General features: G+C 41.6%; 2 protein-coding genes across 2 annotated transcripts; one reads left to right on the top strand and one right to left on the bottom strand.

Moving 5' to 3' along the window:
* Positions 1–4,417: 4,417 nt before the first annotated feature.
* On the bottom strand, positions 4,418–10,908 carry zgc:158785 (uncharacterized protein LOC791214 homolog). Its single transcript, XM_037095356.1, has 4 exons — positions 10,745–10,908; positions 9,606–9,855; positions 5,862–6,068; positions 4,418–4,633 (listed from the first exon to the last, which is right to left on the bottom strand). The coding sequence occupies exons 1-4, from the start codon at positions 10,906–10,908 to the stop codon at positions 4,475–4,477; spliced, it is 780 nt and encodes a 259-aa protein (XP_036951251.1). The 3' UTR covers positions 4,418–4,474.
* A 7,108-nt stretch (positions 10,909–18,016) lies between these two features.
* Positions 18,017–20,031, top strand: gjd6 (gap junction protein delta 6). Its single transcript, XM_037094644.1, has one exon. It carries the CDS (start codon positions 18,176–18,178, stop codon positions 19,379–19,381), a length of 1,206 nt encoding a protein of 401 aa, XP_036950539.1. The 5' UTR covers positions 18,017–18,175; the 3' UTR covers positions 19,382–20,031.
* Positions 20,032–21,315: the final 1,284 nt, after the last annotated feature.

The following is a 21,315-nucleotide window of genomic DNA, read 5'->3' as shown; positions in this document are numbered from 1 at the left end:
TGAAAAACTGACTTACCATGGTGTTGGGAATCGATATTGGTTATTTATTAATTAAAATGTTATTAATTAATACATTTTTTTATAGTTAATTAAATGTAGGTAGTTATGAGTCATTAATGAACACGGGGCACCACCCTGAAATCAGGAATCAATAATCAAATGATACACCTTTTAGTGTCAAAGCCTGAAATTAGTCAAATTGTCAATATCATGAAAATATCAATTAGATGAAAGGGAATGCGTGAATCCAAGCACTGACCATCTCAACCAGCTGTTATCATAATATGGGATTGTGCAAAATAATCACAGATGCTGCTCAGTTAAAATCAACAGTGTTTATTAAAGTTTTTCTCCAAAAACACAAACCACCTATTTTAACAAGCAACAGTTGCTTTCAACTTCAAGCAACTTAAACCAACCAACAAAACATAAGGGGTGTGTGTGTGTGTGTGCGCGCACAAGCAACAGTTGCTTTCAACAACAAGCAACTTAAACCAACCAACAAAACATAAGGTGTGTGTGTGTGTGTGTCTGTGTCTGTGTCCCTCTTATAAAGACTACTAAGATGGCTGAACATGGCTTTGGGAGGTCATGTTCGCTGGACTACAAATTAGTGGGTGTGACTTAAGAACTCTCATTGGAGAGGCTACAGGAAACGCTAAACGTGATTTGGCGAAGTCACGCGAGAGCGAGAACACGAATCCTGAGGCGATGATTCAGATTCAACTGAATCATGTACCTGGAATTCAAAAAGTTACATCGTCTTTAGTGAATTTAGAAGGATAATACCCACAGTTGCAAAAAGGTAGCCGTGCTACCGAGTAGTCCGCCTCTGGGGTCAATAAAGGGGATATACTAGACACAAGTCTTGTTATAGCAGGGTTATTAACTATAAGTTTACAACAGATCGCTCATGAGATCATGTGTATCTCGGTGTGTGTGTGTGTTGGTAAAAGAGCAGAAGCGAATGCTTGGCAAACAACACAAAGACCATGTGTTGCACAGCGGTCGTCTCTGCCTCAAACAGTGGCCAGCAAGTGAATTGAGGTTCGTATTGTGGTCACCTATGGCGGCAAGACTGTACAGGCTAGATTAGCCTGAATAAGCTCCTAGCAAGTGTAATAATACAGTTAGCACACAGTACAGCAAGCCATAAATCGGACTTGGTGGTCCTTTCACAACAAAAGAGTAAGCACAACAAAATCACGCTATATTCTCTCTGTTTCTACCCAAACAGTAGCCTCTTACTTGAGTCACTCATTGTGACCAGCGTGTGTCCCGTCTGACTTGGAACTGCAACTCGTGGGGCAAGCGCGGGCTCAGCTTTAGTGTCGTAAAAGCTGACGAAGGCAGGCAACAGTTACACTGCAAATTGATCTGATGAAGGACCGGACCTTGGGGGTTTCATCTCCTTCTGAAGATTAGCTCTTCCTTCTGCAGGTGGGAAGGAGACGGTTGGGTTGTGCAGCATTCCTCTATGGATCCATAATAATAACAAATGTTTGAACAAAATGAAAGTAAAAACAAAAACAATCGTCTCATGAAGTGATGAGGGAACTTAAGTTAGCTCAAGCAAAATGGAAAAATGTTTCTCAAAGTTGCACCCTTATGGCAGTGGTTGCGTGAAACCGGAGGTCTCACCACAACCTAATGCTCCCTTGGACTGCGATGTGATGCAGTTAGGCTTCTGATTTCTCCAGAGGCCTTCTCTTTGTTTGAGGCCATGCGGGGCAAGACCCAGCTGCTGAATAATGTGTATAAGCCTGCTTACATGTTAAACGAAGATTGTAAAGATACCTGCTGAATATAAGCACGTACACATTTGGCTGTACACCGATCACAGTACAACTTGAGTGTTGCATTAGCTGCTTCTACTGGAGACAAAGCACTCATGTCCTGCTCCCACTCACCATTAAATGACTTACTAGGCTGCTGCAGGTGCAAGTCCTAACCAGGAGACCAGCATTTCTGGTTCTGGTTTGAGGTGACAGTTTGTTCTTAATGGGCTTTTGATCTGAATTCAATTTTCATGTTGTGTTCTGACATAAAATACACTTTACATTTCATAAAAAAGGCAGTTCCCAGCAGGTGTCTAAATGAGACTACAGAGGTTGTTGGCCACGTTAAACATCATGCAGAACATGGAAAGTCCTCTACTCACTAGTTCATCTCTACAGGCCAACTTTAGCTGGAAACTTCTCATTCAAATCTTCCAACTTGTAGTGTGATGGATTTATATTAAAGCGTATGTAGAACAGTGTAGTGAGAAGCTGAATAGTGGTAGAGATGAAGTTATGCTACTGTATAGCATAACATTATTTTTTCATCTTTATGTTTCAAAAAAGGGGTGTTTAATCTTGGAAGATTATCTTGCTGAACACAGTATCATAAAATTGTTTGCCAAAGAGTTTTATTTTCTGCCATAATCAAAAATCCAAAGGTAAGAAGTATTTAACAGTATGCTTGGTTTGATTCTAGATGGGGGACATCTCAAGACCCCTCTCGTTCACCACAATTAAAAATGAATACATGTGGATGAAATGAATTAAATGCCACAATGTGTCAGTTGCAGTTGTATCAAGTTAGTTGCATTCACATCAAGGTAACTGGTGATAACAAACTGTCACAGGAACCATACCTTTGGAAAAGTTCAAATGAAAACTGTCATGGATCAGGAGAACCTCCATTCTATAGCTAAATGGTTACAGAGCATGTAACATAGGGATGCACATCATTAAACAGTTTCATTTGGGAACCGGTTCTGAGTCAAACGATTCTTTGGAATCGCTAACAAAAACCCTTTACGATTCCGCTATCAATTCTTCCCTGGCTGCGCCGCCACTGTAAACAAATGTACCCCACTCACAAATTTGCGATGACGTCACACACACAAGCTGCTGCAGAGCAGAGGTGAGCTGAGCTGCTACATGCTATGCACTGTGGAGAAATGTCATCCCGGCAAAAACAATCCAAAGTCTGGCTGCATTTCTCAAAGAAGGACGACACCTCTGGGACTGTCACCTGTAATACCTGTAACAGGGATCTGTGTGCCAAAGGCGGTAATACAACTAATATGTCCAAGCATTTGGCCACACAACACGGCATTATAGTCCAGCAATGCCATGTGTTCGACACACTCACCATCACCAGTGCTAGCATTAGCACAGCAGGTAAAATTAAACAACTGGCTAACGTTGTGTGATAATGATAAATATGAGGTTAATTTAGCACCACGATTCAGAATTTGTGTCACCAGCTTTCATTTGTGCATTTTGCATTTTCCATCCAGTTAAGAGTCAGGCTGCTGCTGGCTATGGCAGTCAGTCCGCAGATAAGGTCAGTGGCAGTGCAGCAGGAGGACCTCGTTTAGCCCCCAGCCAATAGCCACTTGACTTGTGGACTCATTTTACTCATTTGAGTATTGTTTATTTGTTTATTGAGGACTCATTTGAGTATTGTTTATTCTTAGCAGTGAATAAGTAAGATTTATATTAATAAACCTGAGATTTATTTTAATAAACCAGGTTTTATTATTTTCTGTACTCATGTACTACTTGGTTTTCAGCCTATTTGGGAATCAATAAGAGAATCAATAAAAAAACGCATCGATAAGCAGGAATCGATAAAGCATCGTAATCACTAAGTCCTTATCAATATACATCCCTAGTAACATGGCTGCACATTCGTGATTATTGCTGGTTTAATTCCAGCTGGTGAGTTTTCTTGCATTTCATAACCCTTTTTCTCCCCCCACCTCTCCCAATCCAACAGTCATTTAATTTGTAATATAAAATGTCTTTTTTTTATTTGAGCACCAAAAACTTCACTGTGTTAGGGTAGAGCTATAAATTTGTCATCTGTCATGTCAGAACCTGCACAAATAAAACTCAATCTTTTTGCATGGATAAATATCAACATTCACTCTTTAAAAGATCAGCTGGGGCATGAATGTTGAGCAGAGCTTCACTGAATTGTTTGTGAAAGAATGATTGGAAAGCTCATGAGTTGTCAGATGCCTGAGCTAAAGCACTGTTGATATAAGTCAAACACATTTTGCATCGCAAATATTATAACTCCAAAGTTGCAACAGATTGTCATCAGTGGTAGTCTTGATTGTATTCCACAAGGAGGAAGAATAACATAACCATCAGATTAGTCCAAAGCACTTCCTTGTCCTCGGGTAATGATGATACTGATTGTTACTGTGGTCTAGAATGACCCATCTGACTTGATGAATCTGTCACATGATATCACTGTTCATCACAGACTTGAAGGTTGTGAGAAGTGAGAGATTAATTCCTCAGTTTCCACAAGCGGTCTGGAAGGAAAGAAATTACAGCAGCTTCTGTGACATTCCTCCAGCTCTGGAAGGAGTCATCCAATGCTGGCTTGACTCTGCTGTTGTGTCGGGATTGGGATGAGCTTCCCCTCCTCCCTCATACCTTGAGATATGTCGATTACTGCAGACTGTAGTCTACACCATAGTTTCTTTGTTGGGGGTTTTGGGGAGGGTGTTTATGGACAGGGTCTGTTGGTTATGTGTGATGTGGGAAGGAAAAGGAATCTGAAGTCGCACCCACTGATCAGTCTTCTTCCATGTCTTGAACAGATGCATGTGGTAGCGCACAGATACCTGAGGAACAAACATATTTCAGCACAACCAGCCAAAGGTCAAATACAATTTTACTGTTACAATCAGGGTCTCATACTTCTGTTTATACTTGGCACAGTTCTCATTGTTGGAGAAAAATCTGTGGCTCCAAATAGGCTGCTGACCAGTCTCTTTGACCCCACAGGAAAAGATTTCGTATGTGCCCTGTATAAAGGTTGGGAGACCAGGCCCGATAGTGTATGGATGAGGGCACAGTGACCTGATCTGTGAGTTTACATCTCTCATGGTCATTGGAAATGAGCAGTTCAAAGCAGCTGCAGATATGCTTTCATATGGCTCTCTGACAAACCAAGGCTTTTTATGTGAACTCATAGGATGACCTTCAATCTATCTGTGGCAGTAGATTGAACTGTCTTCTATGCATTTGCTTTCTGTTCCTCCATTAAGTCAGAGGTGAGTAGTTCTGCAGAAACTCTCCCCTTTTTTGGCGTTAAAAAGATAACCATATATTGGACTGAACAGTGAGAAGGTTCAGGAGGAACTGACTTGGCATTATACTGTGTACACAGTTGTAATGTTATGTTGTTCCTCTGTGGCCATGTTATATAAACTTTGTTTCGTTGTTTTTGAAACAATGACAATAAACATCTATTCTTAACTACTTCATCTTATGTCATCGTGTCTCCCGATTTTTCTTCATCTCTCCTGAATAGTCAAGCGAGGCGAAACACTGATTGCATGTGCCATCTTCTTGTCAGCAACCATCCACTTAGAGTTGTGGTTGAAAGCCTGACACAAGTTCGTGGGCTTTAGGACCCTGAGCTAAGACTTTTTAGAACTACAGTTTTATTTTTTTATCTACTGTTACCTACCTGTGACCAGATCTACCAATGATAGGAATGAACTGTCACTCTCGAAAGTTTCAGTTGCAATCTTTTTGCAGATTTTTTTTTAAATTTAAAGCAGAGAGGAAGAAATTATCTCAGTGATTTAAAACAAATTAGTTGAAGCTGCTAAACAATATTTTAATGTTAACAACCATAACGAGTAACTGTAATGCAAAAAGGGTTGACAATAGAGATGAACCCACAGAGAATTATTACCAACTCCGCAGTCCCCCTCAGCTCAACAGTATATTTAACACTTTGCAGTTCATTGTTGTGTTTTGCACTTGGCTGGATTACACTTAATGTACAGTAAACATAACACATCCTGTCTGAATGAGCAGTGTGGACCCTGAACAACATACCACTGTCCAGAAGACGTATATTGTAAAGAGGGCCAGTGTCAGGACCAGGAGCCCCAGGGTCTCCATTGTGTTGGTGTTGTAAAGGTCCATTGCTCCTTGAACACAGAGCCACCCTGACAGGCTGGCCAGTGGCGTGATGAACAGGAAACACACTGCGTCTCCACACAGTGTCCGCCTCTGCTGCTGCATGGATGGAGAAGACAACCACTGGGGAGAAAGAAGGAGGGTGGACTGCATAACACTGCTACATCATAAATAACATGTTCAACCCAAGATGATGATGGTGAGCAGGGTAAAGGTGGGGCAATTTGACTGAAATATGGACATGTGGAGATGGGACACCCTGGCTGGTGAGTATTGTATTTGGCCAGCAGGTTGTGCTGTATGCTTGGAGTGAACCTTTGCACGCAGTTGGTAGTAATATACTGTATGTGATCGCAATATATTGTATTAAAACCCCTAAAAACATCAAGAACAGAAGTGCTGTTTGGAACTTGAATTTACAGAATATGTATGTACAATATATAGCTGATACTCCATAGGGCTGCAAAAAATAATTAAGAACATAGCCGTAAGTGGCAATCTGCAGGTTCTAACCTCTTTCGCCCCAAACCAACTACCCTGGCCCTCATCCCACGCAGTCGATGACACCGGCCGCCATGTTCCTCAAAGATCTGTGCAACACATACCCATGATAAGCCCCAGATTTGTCCAAATTGGTTTTTCAGCTACATGCTAATGGCATTTATAGCACCCCCTATAGGTTGAGCTCAACATGCTTCGGTAGGCAGATTCCCAGTCCTGTCGCGAACCTACCTACCATGTTTTGTGATGATAGGGCAAAGGATGTGGGAGTTATGGCTAATCATTTCAAAGCTCCCTGCCATTGTGAAAATACATTGGTCCATGGCGGCCATGTTTTTTGACCAATCTGGCTCATTTATAGTAGAAATGTGTCTTTTCATCCCCTGAAGCCATATAGCAAATTTGGTGTTGATAGAGTAAATCTTTCAAAAGTTCCATTTTACTGTTTTTCATATTATGCAAATTAGCAGGCGGAGGTAGGCGGAGCTTTATGGTCCAATTGACTTTTTTGTAGAGCACATCGAGTGGGACTTGTGTGTCAAATTTCAGGTCAATCAGACTTACGGTGTGAGGGCCGTGGCCTTCCCAAAAATTCATTTTCAATCCTTAATTGCAGGGCCACCATCTGGCTGACTGGGCTCATATTTTAATAAAAGTTGATGCACATCATTTTCAATTTTTGGGCCAAGTTTCAAGTTTCTTCGTCCCTGTTCCAGCTCACGGGAATTTGAGCTCAAGTGGCAGACAACAAAAGATAATAAACTGGCACAAACTCAATAGGGTTCTACCCCTTCGAGGTTAGAACCCTAATAAACCAGCACAATTTCAGAAGGCTTCTACACCTTCGGGGTTAGAATCCTAAAAATAATAAACTGGCACAAACTCAATAATTATAGTAAAATATGATAACATCATCCATAACCAGGAAATAACACAGAAATACTGAGGTATGGGTCCAGTAATTACAGTATTACAACAATATCCTAAAGGAGACATGCTGTGAGTTTGGTATGTATGATGGACACAATATCATCCAAAACCATAAAGAACCATGCTTAAAACTGAGAGGACATTCAGAGGACTGCAACTTACAAACTGGTTGACAGCCCTGTTGATAACTGGACTAACCCTAACAGGCAACCCAACAGGCCAAATGCATCCCTTTAAACTACAACACTTCGGCCCTTTAATTATTTTGTTAGCAAGCTTATTAGCTCATGCATTACTTATATCAGTTTCTAATCACAGAAATACACCTAATTCAACAAAAGGTTTTAACCCAAGCTTTTAGGCAGAGGGAATTTATAAGAATCAAAGTGGCTACTTGCATTTCAGATTAAAAAATTCAGTTAAGGAAAAAACAAAAAAGCATCTTTTTAACATGTGCAAATGTAAACGTCCAGTTCCTTGGCACTTCACAGATTTTTTTTCAAAATCTGGCCCTTCCTCAAAAGTAGTTGAATGGACACGATAACCTTGACTCGCGAAAAAGGATGGTAGATGTCCCATCCAACCAACAGGACAGAATGGGTGAAATCACCTTTGTGAATGTGCTGTGTGTGTCTCTATAATAGACACATTTAACTGAGCACTACTTCATTAATGCAAACTCTTGCATGTGTGTTTCTGTGCATGTGTCCAGCATTGCCTGACAGCAGGCTTATGCTGTGCACTGTGTAACTCTGTTTAACCTGGCGGAAGACATGCTGCTTGATTACAGCAGATTACTGGTCGTGACCACATATGCTGTGGGATGAGCAGGAAGAAGTGAAGGCCATTAATACGCTCTCTTGTGCTGTCCCCTATAGAGCAGCAGGGGAAGGAAACACCTTCTAATCTGGTTCTGAGGCTAAGTGGCTTTAGGGGCAAAGGCAGTCCAGCCAACAGCAGCAGGTCTTCCTGTATGCATTGGCCATTTCCCCTCAAGTTAAAGTTACTCACACTGGTATTCATAAATGAAGGATATGTTCATGCGACACACATCTTCTTACCTCATCTTGTAAAGAAAGGAGACTATGATGTCTCGCAAAATGAACACTTGCTTTAACTGATAAAAAGGAAAACATACAGTAGGTAAAAATGGAGTATTGAGGAAAAGTTCAGGATGCAGTTGTTGCTGGTATGGCAACAGATACTTCTGTATCTGTTGTCAGATGGCAGCAGGGTGAACAGACTGTGGCTGGGTTGGTGTTGTCTTTTAGTATCTTTGGGCTCTGTGCAGACATCTAAAATCACTGATGTCACTGATGCTTGTATCAGTGACATTCTGGTGGTTTGAATCACTTGCTGTAGAGTTGATGCAAGTGATTTTTCAAGTCAGGTTGATTTCTATTACTCCTCTGTAAAAATTGAGAGAGTAATGCTATGCGGGGTCGAGGTGAAGTCTGAACAAGTGAGTCTTGAGTCTTTTATAGAAGATGGTAAGTGACTATGCTGTCCTGACTTTGGTCAGGAGTTCTTTCCACCACAAAGGCGCCAGAACAGAGAAGAATTGTGGCGTCCTTTGTTTGCTCTCAGCGATGGCGGTACCAGCCGGTTGGCGTGTGGTCTGACCAGTGTTTAGAGGTAGATGGGTGCAGTTCTGATGATGGCTTCGAAGGCCACTAACATTATTCTGAATCAGATGCGAGCCACAACAGGAAGCCAGTGGAGGTGATGGAGGAGGGGGTCATATGGGAGAATTTGGGTAGATTGAAAACGAGACGCTTTCTGGAAATTCTGCAGCGGTTTAGTCGTGGAGGCTGGGAGTCCAGCCAAGAGCGAGTTGCAGTAGTCCAGGTGGGAGATGACAAGCACTGATCAGAACTAATCTTAGATAAAACTCGGGACCATCTTGTGATATTGTCATAGCCACCGCGACAGCTGTCAACATGTACCATCTGTACCATGGAGACTGCTTCAAAAGTTGCTTATCTAAAAACAAAAATATTTTTTCCCCAAATGATATCAAACCATACTGATAATTCTGCTTTATTTGACGTGGTTTTGAGTTATTTGTACTTACTGTATAAGGGTGAAGGTAAAGGTCTCAAAGACCTCATAGACTGATATGTCAAAGCATGGACAAATATAACCCTTCAAGAATTGAATTCTGAGAAGCAGCTTGTTGACGTGGTACACTGACACAACATGACAATGCAGTGTATTTTGGGGGCCTACCTCAGTGAGAGGTTTCGGTAGGCGCTCCAGTGCAAACTGGTGGTGGCAGAGTTCACAGTGGCTGCTGTTGGAGGCGGTGAGCCAGTGCTCAAGGCAGGCTCGGTGAACCATGGCCAGGCTACCAGAGCATTCACAGGGTGATAGCAGCTCTCCTGTGATCCTGCCCTCATGGCAGATCTTGCAGAATGGTTCCTCGCTGCACAGACTGACAATCAAAAGACAAGAGGACAGCAGAGTGTGTGAGGATAAACTTTTATCTTTCTAGAGCTGTGCTGGTAATTCTCTGAGAAGGCTTCTCACACATTTTCATGTCATAACCCCACATAGAAAGACTCAAGGTCTCGAATTATGGAGTGGGGGAATACAACAAAAGGAATTTAACCTACCCTCTTTGCACTTTTGTTGAATACCGCATAGTCGAGCTTGTGCACTGACTTTAGAAGGTGAAAAAAGGTGTAGATAGCGTATATTTAAAATTAATCAAGGGCTTCTGGAATCTTGAATTATACCAGGTGAACTAATTCTCCTGTTCAGGAGAATGCTGCAGCGCAGTTTTGCCATGAAGCTCCAGAAACATTTTGTGGACTACGAAACTATCAGCATAGGGGGAGGAGATGATGACTGAATTATATTTTTTGGGTGAACTTATCTTTAAAGGCACTGCTTGATTAATCCATACCAAGAGGAAGATTTTTGCAACTCTTCTATAGGTTCCAGGAAATATAAACCCCTGAAGAGGATTTAAGTCCTCTTTTGGTTTCCGATGAGCAGGACCACAATAAATGTATATATGTTTCAGTGTTGTTTGCATATGCCAATCCAGTCGGAACACCTCTTCTCCATCATTCGTGGGAGAGTGTTAGGATTGGTTGCTTGGGGGCATCAACTACATAAACATGATCTATTTTTACTGCTTAAACAATGCTTTTACAGATGAGGTTGACTGACCCATTAAACAACCTTCATTATTGTTGTTGTAGTTGTTGAAGGTATTATTATTATTATCATTATTATTATTCTTATTTATTTCATGCATTCTTAAGTGACATGCTTTCCCAGAAGTCTTTATTATAGAGATGCAGAAACTCTCCCCATCTCTGTGTCTGTGTGCTCTTACCTCTCTGATGAAATTATGTTACCTGTCTGTGATTGCTGGACATTCTTCACTGGGCATGCCTGTGTGATAATGTGTTCCTTCTTCGTTGCAGCTTTTGAGTTCCTCCCTCAGCCCGTGCTCAGGCATTAACTTGACCTCCCTCACAGAGCTGCACACCCTTTGGCCCAGGGGTTCCTCTGCTGTCATATCTGCTATATCAGGGGCCATTCACTCGTGTCAGGAGCCTCACATCTGTGAACAGACACAAAGGAACAGACAAGGACACACATGTAAATATCGTATATAGCAGCTGAATGTATTTTAAGATCAAAATGATCAACTTGCAATTCACAAGTAAATTCAAGTCAGAAAGGTACAGTTCATGAATAGCATCACACAATCTTAGTAATTGTCTTGTGGTCAACACTGTATCAAAGCTGTTTATGTGCAAACGTAAGACATAAAGGTGCTAACTGAAAACAAAACATATCATGTCACAACAATGTTTTATCTGGAAAATTTGTATGTTAAAGTAACCATGTATGTGACTCATGATGTACCCTCTCACTGAAGTTACCTATAGCAGAAACGAGTGAAAAAGACACCATTCACCCTGTTACCCTGTAGACCCTGTACACACTGTACTATCAACATGATTCTGAAGCTGTGAAAAAGTTAGGTAATGTTGCTTCAACTTTCACCTCATGTTTGTGTGTTAAGTTTGTAGCTGGAGTCAAGACATAGTTAGCCTAGCTTAGACTAGAGTCAGAAGAAAACAGGATCTGGATAAATGTGCTTATTAACACCTTGTTTGTCTAATCTGTACACATATAGATATGTAGAAGTGACACTGGGGGTGTTTCATACATATCAAGTATTACTTGACAAACAACTGTTCATACAGTACATCCATCCACCGTAATGCTGTGTCTCTGGACAGGTGGCCAGATACAATCCCTGAAACCAGGTTACAGCGTCTCTGTGCAGACACAGTGATACCACAATACACCCTACAGTTTTCCCAGAAACAGTTACACATCCGACACCCTGACTTGGTACAGCTATATCTCTCTATAAAAGCAAGGAATCTGTCTGTGTGTGTGTATGTGTCTCTCTGTGTATGTGTGCCTCAAATATCTCTGCAGATCAGGATCAGACTGATCTGAGAGTTTCAACATGGCTGCTGCATGGCTCAAGGGTGTGCAACGTCGCATTTGTTTGGACTACAGTGACACCGTTAATAAATTATTTCATAAATGCTTTACGAATTCCGCAAGCATTGTCAATCATAGCCACCACAGTCATGTGCGCACCAGAGCTAATCACTGCACACCATAGCCACGTGGGCACCAGAGCCAATCACTGCAGAGCTCACTTCCACGACATACCTTAAAAAACAAGTGGATTTACACCTGCAGCGGTGCGAGATGGACCGGAGTTTTGCCGGCGGTTCGGTCCCGTTCTGTGCATCTAAACTGACTGTAGTGGATTAATGAGATCAAACGAGTCCGGACCGAGTATGTGCCGGTCTGAGGAGATCCGGATACGCAAGGACAACAAAGTGGAATTGGAATCTGTGGATGTTCATGTGTAGCTAGCTGCTAGCCCACCCCCACACGGCCCACCTCCTGAGTTGATAGACCGAACGCATCAGCATGTCCAAAACCGGACTTAGGGTAAATAATGTCTACTACGCTCTTTCGCGAACATTGCCGTCACTTTTGCTTTGTGTCTGGTTCAGGAAGAAATGGTGAAAACTGGTTTTTGTCATGAAAGTGTCCGCAAGCAGCAAGTTTGGTTGGTGAAGAACACCAGAAGTTGTGTGAGGGATGCCGGCGGTGATACAGACAGCAACAGATAGCGAGTTTTGAGAGTTGAGAGATTTGTGACATGTAGCGTATTTGGAGTGTATAGTTAGTATGTTATATAGTGTTTAGTGTAGTGTGTTTAGTGTGGAGTGTAGTCATTTTTTGTGTTGTGAGTCAAAACAAGGAGGAGACTACTGAATGTGGAACAGGCAGGAATGAGCTGAGGAGCCCTGAGCCTGAGGCATTGCCTGCATTTATATGTAAATAGTTACATATAACTTTGTAAATTTCAAAAACTTATGCACACATTTAGCAAACAACAATTTATATTTGCATTATAACTAATGCAATTGGTTCATTAAACATATTTGTGATTTTCATAGTAAAAAATCTAACTTTTTCTTTTTTTTAGTGTTAATATTGTGTGTCAAAATGAAAAAAAATACTGTACAGTCATACATGTGAGGTTGTGCTGAAAATAATGACACCAAACAAGGCACAGTAAATAGTTTTAAAGGTGAAATATAATGGTATAATCAAAAGTAGTCAAAAACAGCCAATTATATCCCTGACGTCCCACCTTCAAACACAACCTCATTTTGCCATCCATGAAAAAGCTACATAACCTCCCACTTTTCTATAGGAATACATGCTTCCTATGGGCAAGGCACTAGTCAATTTAAACCAGGAAATATGTGTTCAAATAAAACTGAGCAGAATCATGGCATCTGGTGCCCAAATCAATTGTGTAATTGAGTCTGCTCCAATCTCAGTATTTTCACAATATATTAAATGACACAGTCACCAACACTGCAGTTCCCCTAACCTGTACGGAGCCTTTTTAGACTCTTAGCTCATTATTTTGACCTACCACCTTCTCCTCTCTTGGTTCAGTGTCACTGCTCCTATGCTACAGGGAGTACACTGCAGACATTCTTGTATCACACCTGTTTGTTTCACTGTTTGTTTCACTCTGACTGCTCTTGTCGAAACATCATTTCCAGCAGCTGTTTTCAGTGAAAGCATTGCATTGATAAACCCACTGTACAACACCTGCCCAGCAACAAACAAGGGACACATACTGCATCTTTCTAGTCAACACAGTGGAGGATTTAGCAGCTAAAGAGTCTAAGGATTCATTGGAGGCTAAACTGAAACTCCAAGAGGAGTGAATATTTGACTTCAAATGGCATAGAAATAGAACAGTGACATAATCAACACTGAAAAAACAAAACCTTGTTTTGTGAAAAAGAAAAAAATCAAATTATTTGTATTTGAAAAAGTTGTGTTGGCACTTAAACATATAGTTAGCACTGAAATATGTTCCACTGAAAAATAAAATACTGAAGGGGTTTTTCCTGTATTTTGGTGTATTTTTCACTGATACGCTTCTCATTTTTCAGCACAGGTTTTCTTTTCAACACCAAATTCTAATGTCCCTGTTCAGCTTTACAGGCAGCTATTGTGTCTGTGTTGGTTATTTTCTGAAAATAAGGTGGAAATCTGTCAATATATGGTTGACCTGAGCCAATGTATGGTTCTTTTCACAAACACATAAAACAGTGACATATGAAACACAACACTGAACTGCTGCAGAGCAGAGCCAGCGACATATAATAGAGTTAATGATAGCTAGCAAAAAGCAACAAGTTAATTGATAAGTATATTATAATATAATTTATAACAGTAGTCTTACCATCAACTTTCCACAGACACTGCATGATGCTGTGTGCTCCCAGTGAAAACCAACCCTTCCCTTCTGTGTTTGTCAGACAGAGTGTGTGTAAGGAAGCCTCTCCTCCTAATGCCTGCCAGCAGATTAACGTGGCTCATGGACGACGATGAGAATAGTGAAGGATTAGACCGAGGGGAGAGTATGGGCCAGGCCAGACAAATGGAAATCACATCAGAGTGAGTTACACCAAGTGGGAGCACCACCTCACCATTTCCCCCTTAATCCTGTTAGGGGGCTACCGGGCAGGCAGCAGAGCGAGCCTTTCACTGGCCTCCCAGCTCCTATGGTAATGCAGGCTGCTTGTATCGCTAGCCGCTACCACAGGTGAGGAAGGACACGAGACTGTGTCGTAGTTGTTTATGTTAAATCTGGTTTAAGACAAGGATGCTGCATTTCTATGGTGGGGAAACTCTCTTATTCTTTGATTTATAGCCCACTCCAGTGTTGCTGGCACGGTTATCTGATGGCAAGTGTGGACAAACAAACAGTATAAAACCAATCATGACTTAAGTTTAATGTCCTTTGGCTTGTTGGTAAAGCTTTAAAAAGCCAAATACAGAGCATTCTCTTATGTGTCTTCATTTTCAATCACATCATCCAAAGCAAATGTGTAAGATCTTAAGAAATATGGTCAAAAGAACACAAACAAATGCCTTCCTGTAGTTACTATGTATACGTATATACTTTATTTGCTGATGTTGCTGATATTGATAATGTTTTATTTCACGTCTTTTAATCATGTCAATTTTCATATTAAAGAATCATAGAAACTGGCAGTAATTATTTGGAAAATAATGTGTGATTTGTATGCTGTCCTTCCAACTGATGAATTCCAGTTGCTGAAACAATAAATTAATACATTTTTACATCTTAGGTATGTCAACCAAAATAAAAAAGAAGATGTTTGTTGAGTGTTGTGTGGGCAGAGAGAGTCAGGTGCAGAGCCAGACCTTCTGCAGGAATGAACACCCAGAGTCATGTCAGATTTTGCTTTGATCCTGAGCTGTTTACTTTTTAAATCTTTATCTTTTATCAACCTGACAGCACCAGTGATCTTCAGAGGTGACCTCCATTGTCCAGTGTTTCTGTAATGCAGCATGCTGACTGGAGCTGGAAGAGAAATGTACTTTAATTAATGAACATAAAGTTACAGAGAGGAAAGATTCAAATACACTGACATGTGTCCATGTGTTCTTGCACAGTATAGTAATCTGGCTGTTTGGGGCTGAATACACAAACACAAACAATTCTGCAGTCAAACTCACTTCGCTAGGGGTGAATCACAATCAAGTACACCAAGACTCATGAACATGTATCTGACCTGACTTAGGCACACATTTTTTAGTTTAATTATACCCATGTTTGGTTTTGTTCACTGACCTCCCTCCTCACTTGGTGAGTCTCCAAGAAGTTATAGCGACAGAGGACAATATATATATATATATATATATATATATATATATATATATATATATATATATATATATATATATACACACACACGTATCATATATATACATATACCATGTACCTCGTACGTCTGTTGGGAGTGTGAAGCAGATTCAGTACCAAGCATATTTTCTAAAGGACACCCTTTCTTTCATGTTTATAGTCAGTTCTCTGTTCTCCATTTCTACATACAAGCTCAGATGAAAGTCCTGCTGAAAAATAATTCCTTAGTATAGAGGAGAAAGTGGAGGATTTTATGTGAGTTTTGGAGCAGTATTTTTCTTTTCCTCTCTTTGCCTTCTAATCCTGTCTGTTATTAATTCCCAGGCTGCTTCTGACAAAGCCCAGAGGGAACGCACATCAGTAGGAAATCCTTCATGAGTAGACTGAGAAGGTGGATAATTCCTTTGACAGTGACAGGACAGCAGTCCCAAACATGCTGGACAAAACCATATGTACACAGGGCCCAGTCACGTTGCACTGAAGAAAAGGTACTTCCTGTCCTCTGTGTAGCTGGTCGTGGGTGCTGGCTTGTTGGACGCTGTCTCTGGCAACCTCTGGTATGGGTCTGCTGATGTTGTGTCTGGGCTTTAGTCAAGGTCTATTTGTGATCAGCGGAACCTTAAACCCCTTGCTCCATTTACATTGTGTTAGATGAGAGTGGGGCCCTCTCTAATCCTGTAAGGGGCAGGAGCAAGGGGCCACTCTCCATTGTATTGATCCTTCGCTTCATCAGGTCCCATAGCAGCCATTAAAAGATGCTAATCCAGCATGTGTCTCAGTCTGGATCGATAGTAGACAAAAGCACTGTAGGAGGCTGTCTAGACATTAACTAACAAATGTGCTTTATGCTTTACCTGTCCTGTACGCCATCAAGATTGTGATGAAGATACTGCAACACCTGCTCCTAAGACATACAAGTACTATTATTATTGTAGGAGTAAAAATGAGAAGGGGTTGACTGTGCTTCAACTGAAGTGGTTTGCACAATGTTTTTGTAAAGTGCTGATGGCTGTTCCGAAAGTCCAAACTAAGAGGTGTAAAGCATGTCATCAAGCTGCATCCCACTGCCTCCCGGCTCTCTTTCCAAAACCCTAGAGTGATGATTTCAGACAAGATTTTTAAATCTACAAACAACTGTAGGTAAAAGGATGCAAAAGGAAAAGTAGGTTCTTTTCAAGCAGAACCAGTGTCAACAGCTTTGTGAATTTGTCATTAATTGACATCAGTAAAGACAAAGACAGCTCAATGCTTCAGGATAAAGCTACACAATCCCAGGTTATATCTTTAATGGTACAGCAGGCTGGTTAAAATAGTAGCACTTACAGTGTTTTGGATAGTTTTGAATGAACTTTGTTTTACGATGAGTGAGGAAAATAGGTTTAAAAAATGTTTAATTCCGATATTTTGTGAGTTTATTTTGTTTACAGCTTACATCTCAAACTTGGAGGGCTATCAGACTATCACCTCCAGAGGTACACAGTGGCACTAGCTGGTTAGCATGCTAACTTCAGTGGCCATGTCTGCAACACAGAACATAGATGTCATATCATAAATAGAAAGTGGGCTGAGCTCTGACCCAGGAACTCGGATGGAGCTTGCCAGGATTGTTTGAAGTAAGGAAAGGGATCACTAAGTGTTTTATCTGGGGGACACAACAACTTAATGCGAGCAGGCCTTTCAAGGGTCTTTTTTTAAAACACAGATAAGAGAATAGGCAAGTGGCTGAAGAGGAGCCGTCAAAACAATCCCTAGAACAGATAAAGCACAGACTCAACACTGAAGCCTTATTTCACCATTCCAAACCTTATTAACTAATTACTTTGGTCAGTTATCTACTATGACACAAGCTTCTTGATGTATTTTAATGACACTGAGCGCACATCCAGAATCTGACAGTGAACGTGCTCTTCTGTACCTTTCCCATTGAAGTGAGAATCCATTAGCTTTCAGAGGACTAATCTATGGAGAATGTTCTATTGGTCAGCACTATCAGCAGCTCCTCCAGTTGAGGAAGGGTGATGTCTCTGTTTAAAATGGATCCTAAAGACATGAGTGAGTGCACTAAATGACTCATGTCAAGTGGACATCCTTATCTGTGTGGAGCAAGTGAAAGAGAAAGCCACCCCATAGGGTGGCTTTCTCTTTCACTGGCTCCACAGCTACCAAGGCAGGCAGAGCTGGTGAAAACTCAGACAGAGAGAAAATGTACTGCAGGCTTCAACTAGGGAGGATAGGTGCTCTGATTTTAGAAGAGTCCTCTGATTAATTTGGGAATTTGGGAAAAACTTAAGAACACAAGGTTATGCAGATAGATGGGATGGTATAGCCTGCTCAGGTCTTCTTCACAGTAGTGTGAGATATCACAAAGTCCAACGAGGTAGGAATTGAGGAGGAGGAGACGTAGATCAGTCCAGAGGAGAGACTGCACTACTCCAGGCAACTTGTCTGTCCTGCAGACAGCCAGAAACCACAGGCCACCATGACAGAGTGGACCCTGCTCAAACGACTCCTGGATGCTGTCCACCAGCACTCCACCATGATCGGTCGCCTGTGGCTCACTGTCATGGTTATCTTCCGGCTGCTCATTGTCGCCGTGGCAACTGAGGATGTGTACACTGATGAGCAGGAGATGTTTGTGTGCAACACGCTGCAGCCAGGATGCTCCACCGTCTGCTACGATGCATTTGCACCCATTTCTCAACCTCGCTTCTGGGTTTTCCATATCATCAGTGTCTCCACACCATCCCTGTGTTTCATCATCTACACATGGCACAACCTCTCCAAGATGCCCCACAGCACCACCCAGAGGCAGGGGCAAGGTCGAAGGGATACCTTAGGGAAGGAAGACCCAGATGTGGGCAGAGGGGGTGTAAGGGAAGTGTACGATCAGAGCTGTGACTCAGACAGCTGCTCCATCCACTCTCATAAGCATTTGGGTCACAGCCTGGCAGACGTGCTGGAGGGCATTTCTGCCCACAGCCTCCAGAGGGGAGGTCCTAACAACATGGTGTCCTTAAGTCACACGCGAGCTTGTACCTTCAGGGAGGGCAGTGCAGAGGGCCATATGGTGTCTGGTGGAGTTCTGTCTAAGTGTTATGTTTTCCATGTGTGTTTACGGACTGTTTTGGAGCTTGGCTTTGTCTTGGCCCAGTGGAAGCTGTTTGGCTTTCAGGTACCTGTCCATTTCTTGTGTAACTCGCCCCCCTGCAGCCAACCAGTGGACTGCTACGTCTCCAGGCCTACAGAGAAGACCATCTTCTTGCTCTTCATGTTCTGCGTGGGTGTTTTCTGTATCCTGCTCAATCTGCTGGAGCTCAACCACTTAGGTTGGAAGAAGATCAGGCAGGTGGTGAGGCTGAGGGAGAAGCCATCATGGGGAGGATGCTCAGGTATGAGGGGAGGATATGAAACCTTCCCTCCAGACAGTCCTTCTCTCAGATCCTCTTTAGGCTTCAGAGACGTGACCAGCACCACCTCCCTGCCCACGTTGGACCTAGTGGTGGGTCACCAGCCTACGTGGACCTGTGCTATCAACTGTGGTAGGATGAGGGGGTCTGAGGAGGGCAGAGGAACTAGCCTGGATCAACCAAGGAGACAGGACTCCCATAAAGGAGAAAGGCAGCCTCTGAAGATTAAGAGAGAATTCAGAGGTTCAAAGCAGAGGAGTACTGAGGTCTGGATCTAGTCTGCAACCATGTGGTTCATGTAAGCCCCAATACTTCCAAAACATACGCCCGCTGTCATGTTCTTCTATGGGACAGACAGCAAAAAGAAAAAAAAAATAAACACACACACACACCCAAGTACTTATTTAGCTGTTATTGCATTATTGCATTGTTGTTCATATCAGTTTTGTATTTTGAGAGGCAGGGTGACAATGAAAAGCTGTGTATTACTTAGATAAGTTTTACATTTTTGGAGGGAAAAGGTGTTTAACTTTTCTATTCCATATCATTCATCTGATGATAGAAGTCTCATGATTTTCATTTTAGCGCAACTGGGCTGTTTTATTGATTCCCGTGATTTGGCTTATAAATTCCGATTAAGCCATTAGCTTACCTTTGTGGTAGTGCAAAGAAGTCTGCCGTGGTCTGTTCAGCATTCGCCTAGCAGCAAGCTCACTTCTTCTGATGAAAGTGGCCACCCCCAGGACCACAACATGAAACATGATCATGTCAAGACTAAGAATATTACTAGAATATTTAAGATTAAGCCAGTTACACATGTTATCAAAACCCTTACAGAATGAAAACGATTTTACGCTTGTATGTTTGGGCCTATAGGTAAGTGCAGAGCTATTAAGATTTTTCTCTATGGTTCTGGGTTGGTGCACAGAGTAAGATTAAGGACAGCTGTAACTCAACCCAAGTAACTTCAGCAATTAACTATTATATCAAAACACTTGTAGCTTCTATTACAGCTATTGAGACACCAATGTAAGCATGGCTGATACAAATGAAGGTTTTCAAAGAAAGTATTTTTTATTAAACAATGACAACCAGAATGTGTGCTTGTGTATGTATGTATGAATAAGAAAAACAAAAAACAGGGTCAGGTGATCCATGACACCGCAACCTTGAATAACCAAATGAAAAAAAAAAGAAAACTCAGGAGAAGGACCAAATTTGCAACTAATTAGCAGACCATTAGCAGCAGCCACCGCCACCATCGTCAGCTGCTGTCACCACCAGCAGCAGCCGCCGTAACCACCAACAGCAGCCGCCATGACCACCTGCAGCAGCAGCCATCACCACCTGCAGCAGCCGCTTAAAATAAAGCACATTAGCCTACATGAAAGGGAGAAACCATGTTAAATTGAACACAGAACAGTATGAAAAATTAAGTACAGCCAACAACACATCACACAATGAAAAGTTAGTATGTCCCAAAATTCAAAGAAATGAAGAAAATGAAAGATTTATCACAAACACCCCGATTTCTACTAGTGCTAGCAGCTAGAAATAGTCTTATATCACACACATAACCGACTAACGATGGCTGACACAGTCAGGTTCAGCAGATAAAAGCCAAAAGAAATTAAACCCCTTGATAATACATGTAAATCCTGCTTGTTAGTTACCAAACATCAATAATATAAAAGTTGCTAGTGATTCATTACCAAACTCTCACGCTAGCTAACTAGCTAGCAGTCAATGCTTGAAAATTGGTTGTAACAACCAAGATAAAATATAGATAATTACATTGTGCATATACAAATGAAGACCAATATAATCATTACAAAGGGCCTCTGATACAATATAGACAGTTCAAAAGAGGTCCATAATTCGGCAACTTAACTCTGGAACTACTGGACGTGCAGCAATGTAAGTGAATGAGGTCCAATAACGAAATGACAGTGACAATGTCTCCATAAGTTGGAAGTAGGCGGTAAAATGCACCGCCATGTTTTACAAAGCAGGTCTTTGGGAGTGTTGCCACTCTGTTTACTCTATCACTCTGGTCAACACCAATGGTGCTCACTTTGGAATACAAAGGTTCACAGTAACTTCATAATTTAAATGACTGGTAAACTTGACTAATTTCTTGCTTCCATTAATACAGCCATGCAGACAGAGTTTTTTTGGAGATTTTTACTGCCACCAAAATACAATGGAAGGG

Source organism: Acanthopagrus latus, chromosome 4 (assembly GCF_904848185.1).
Source record: "Acanthopagrus latus isolate v.2019 chromosome 4, fAcaLat1.1, whole genome shotgun sequence".
NCBI lineage: Eukaryota > Metazoa > Chordata > Actinopteri > Spariformes > Sparidae > Acanthopagrus > Acanthopagrus latus.
Note: the sequence above shows the minus strand (reverse complement) of the source record. Positions and strands in the feature narration are given on the sequence as shown.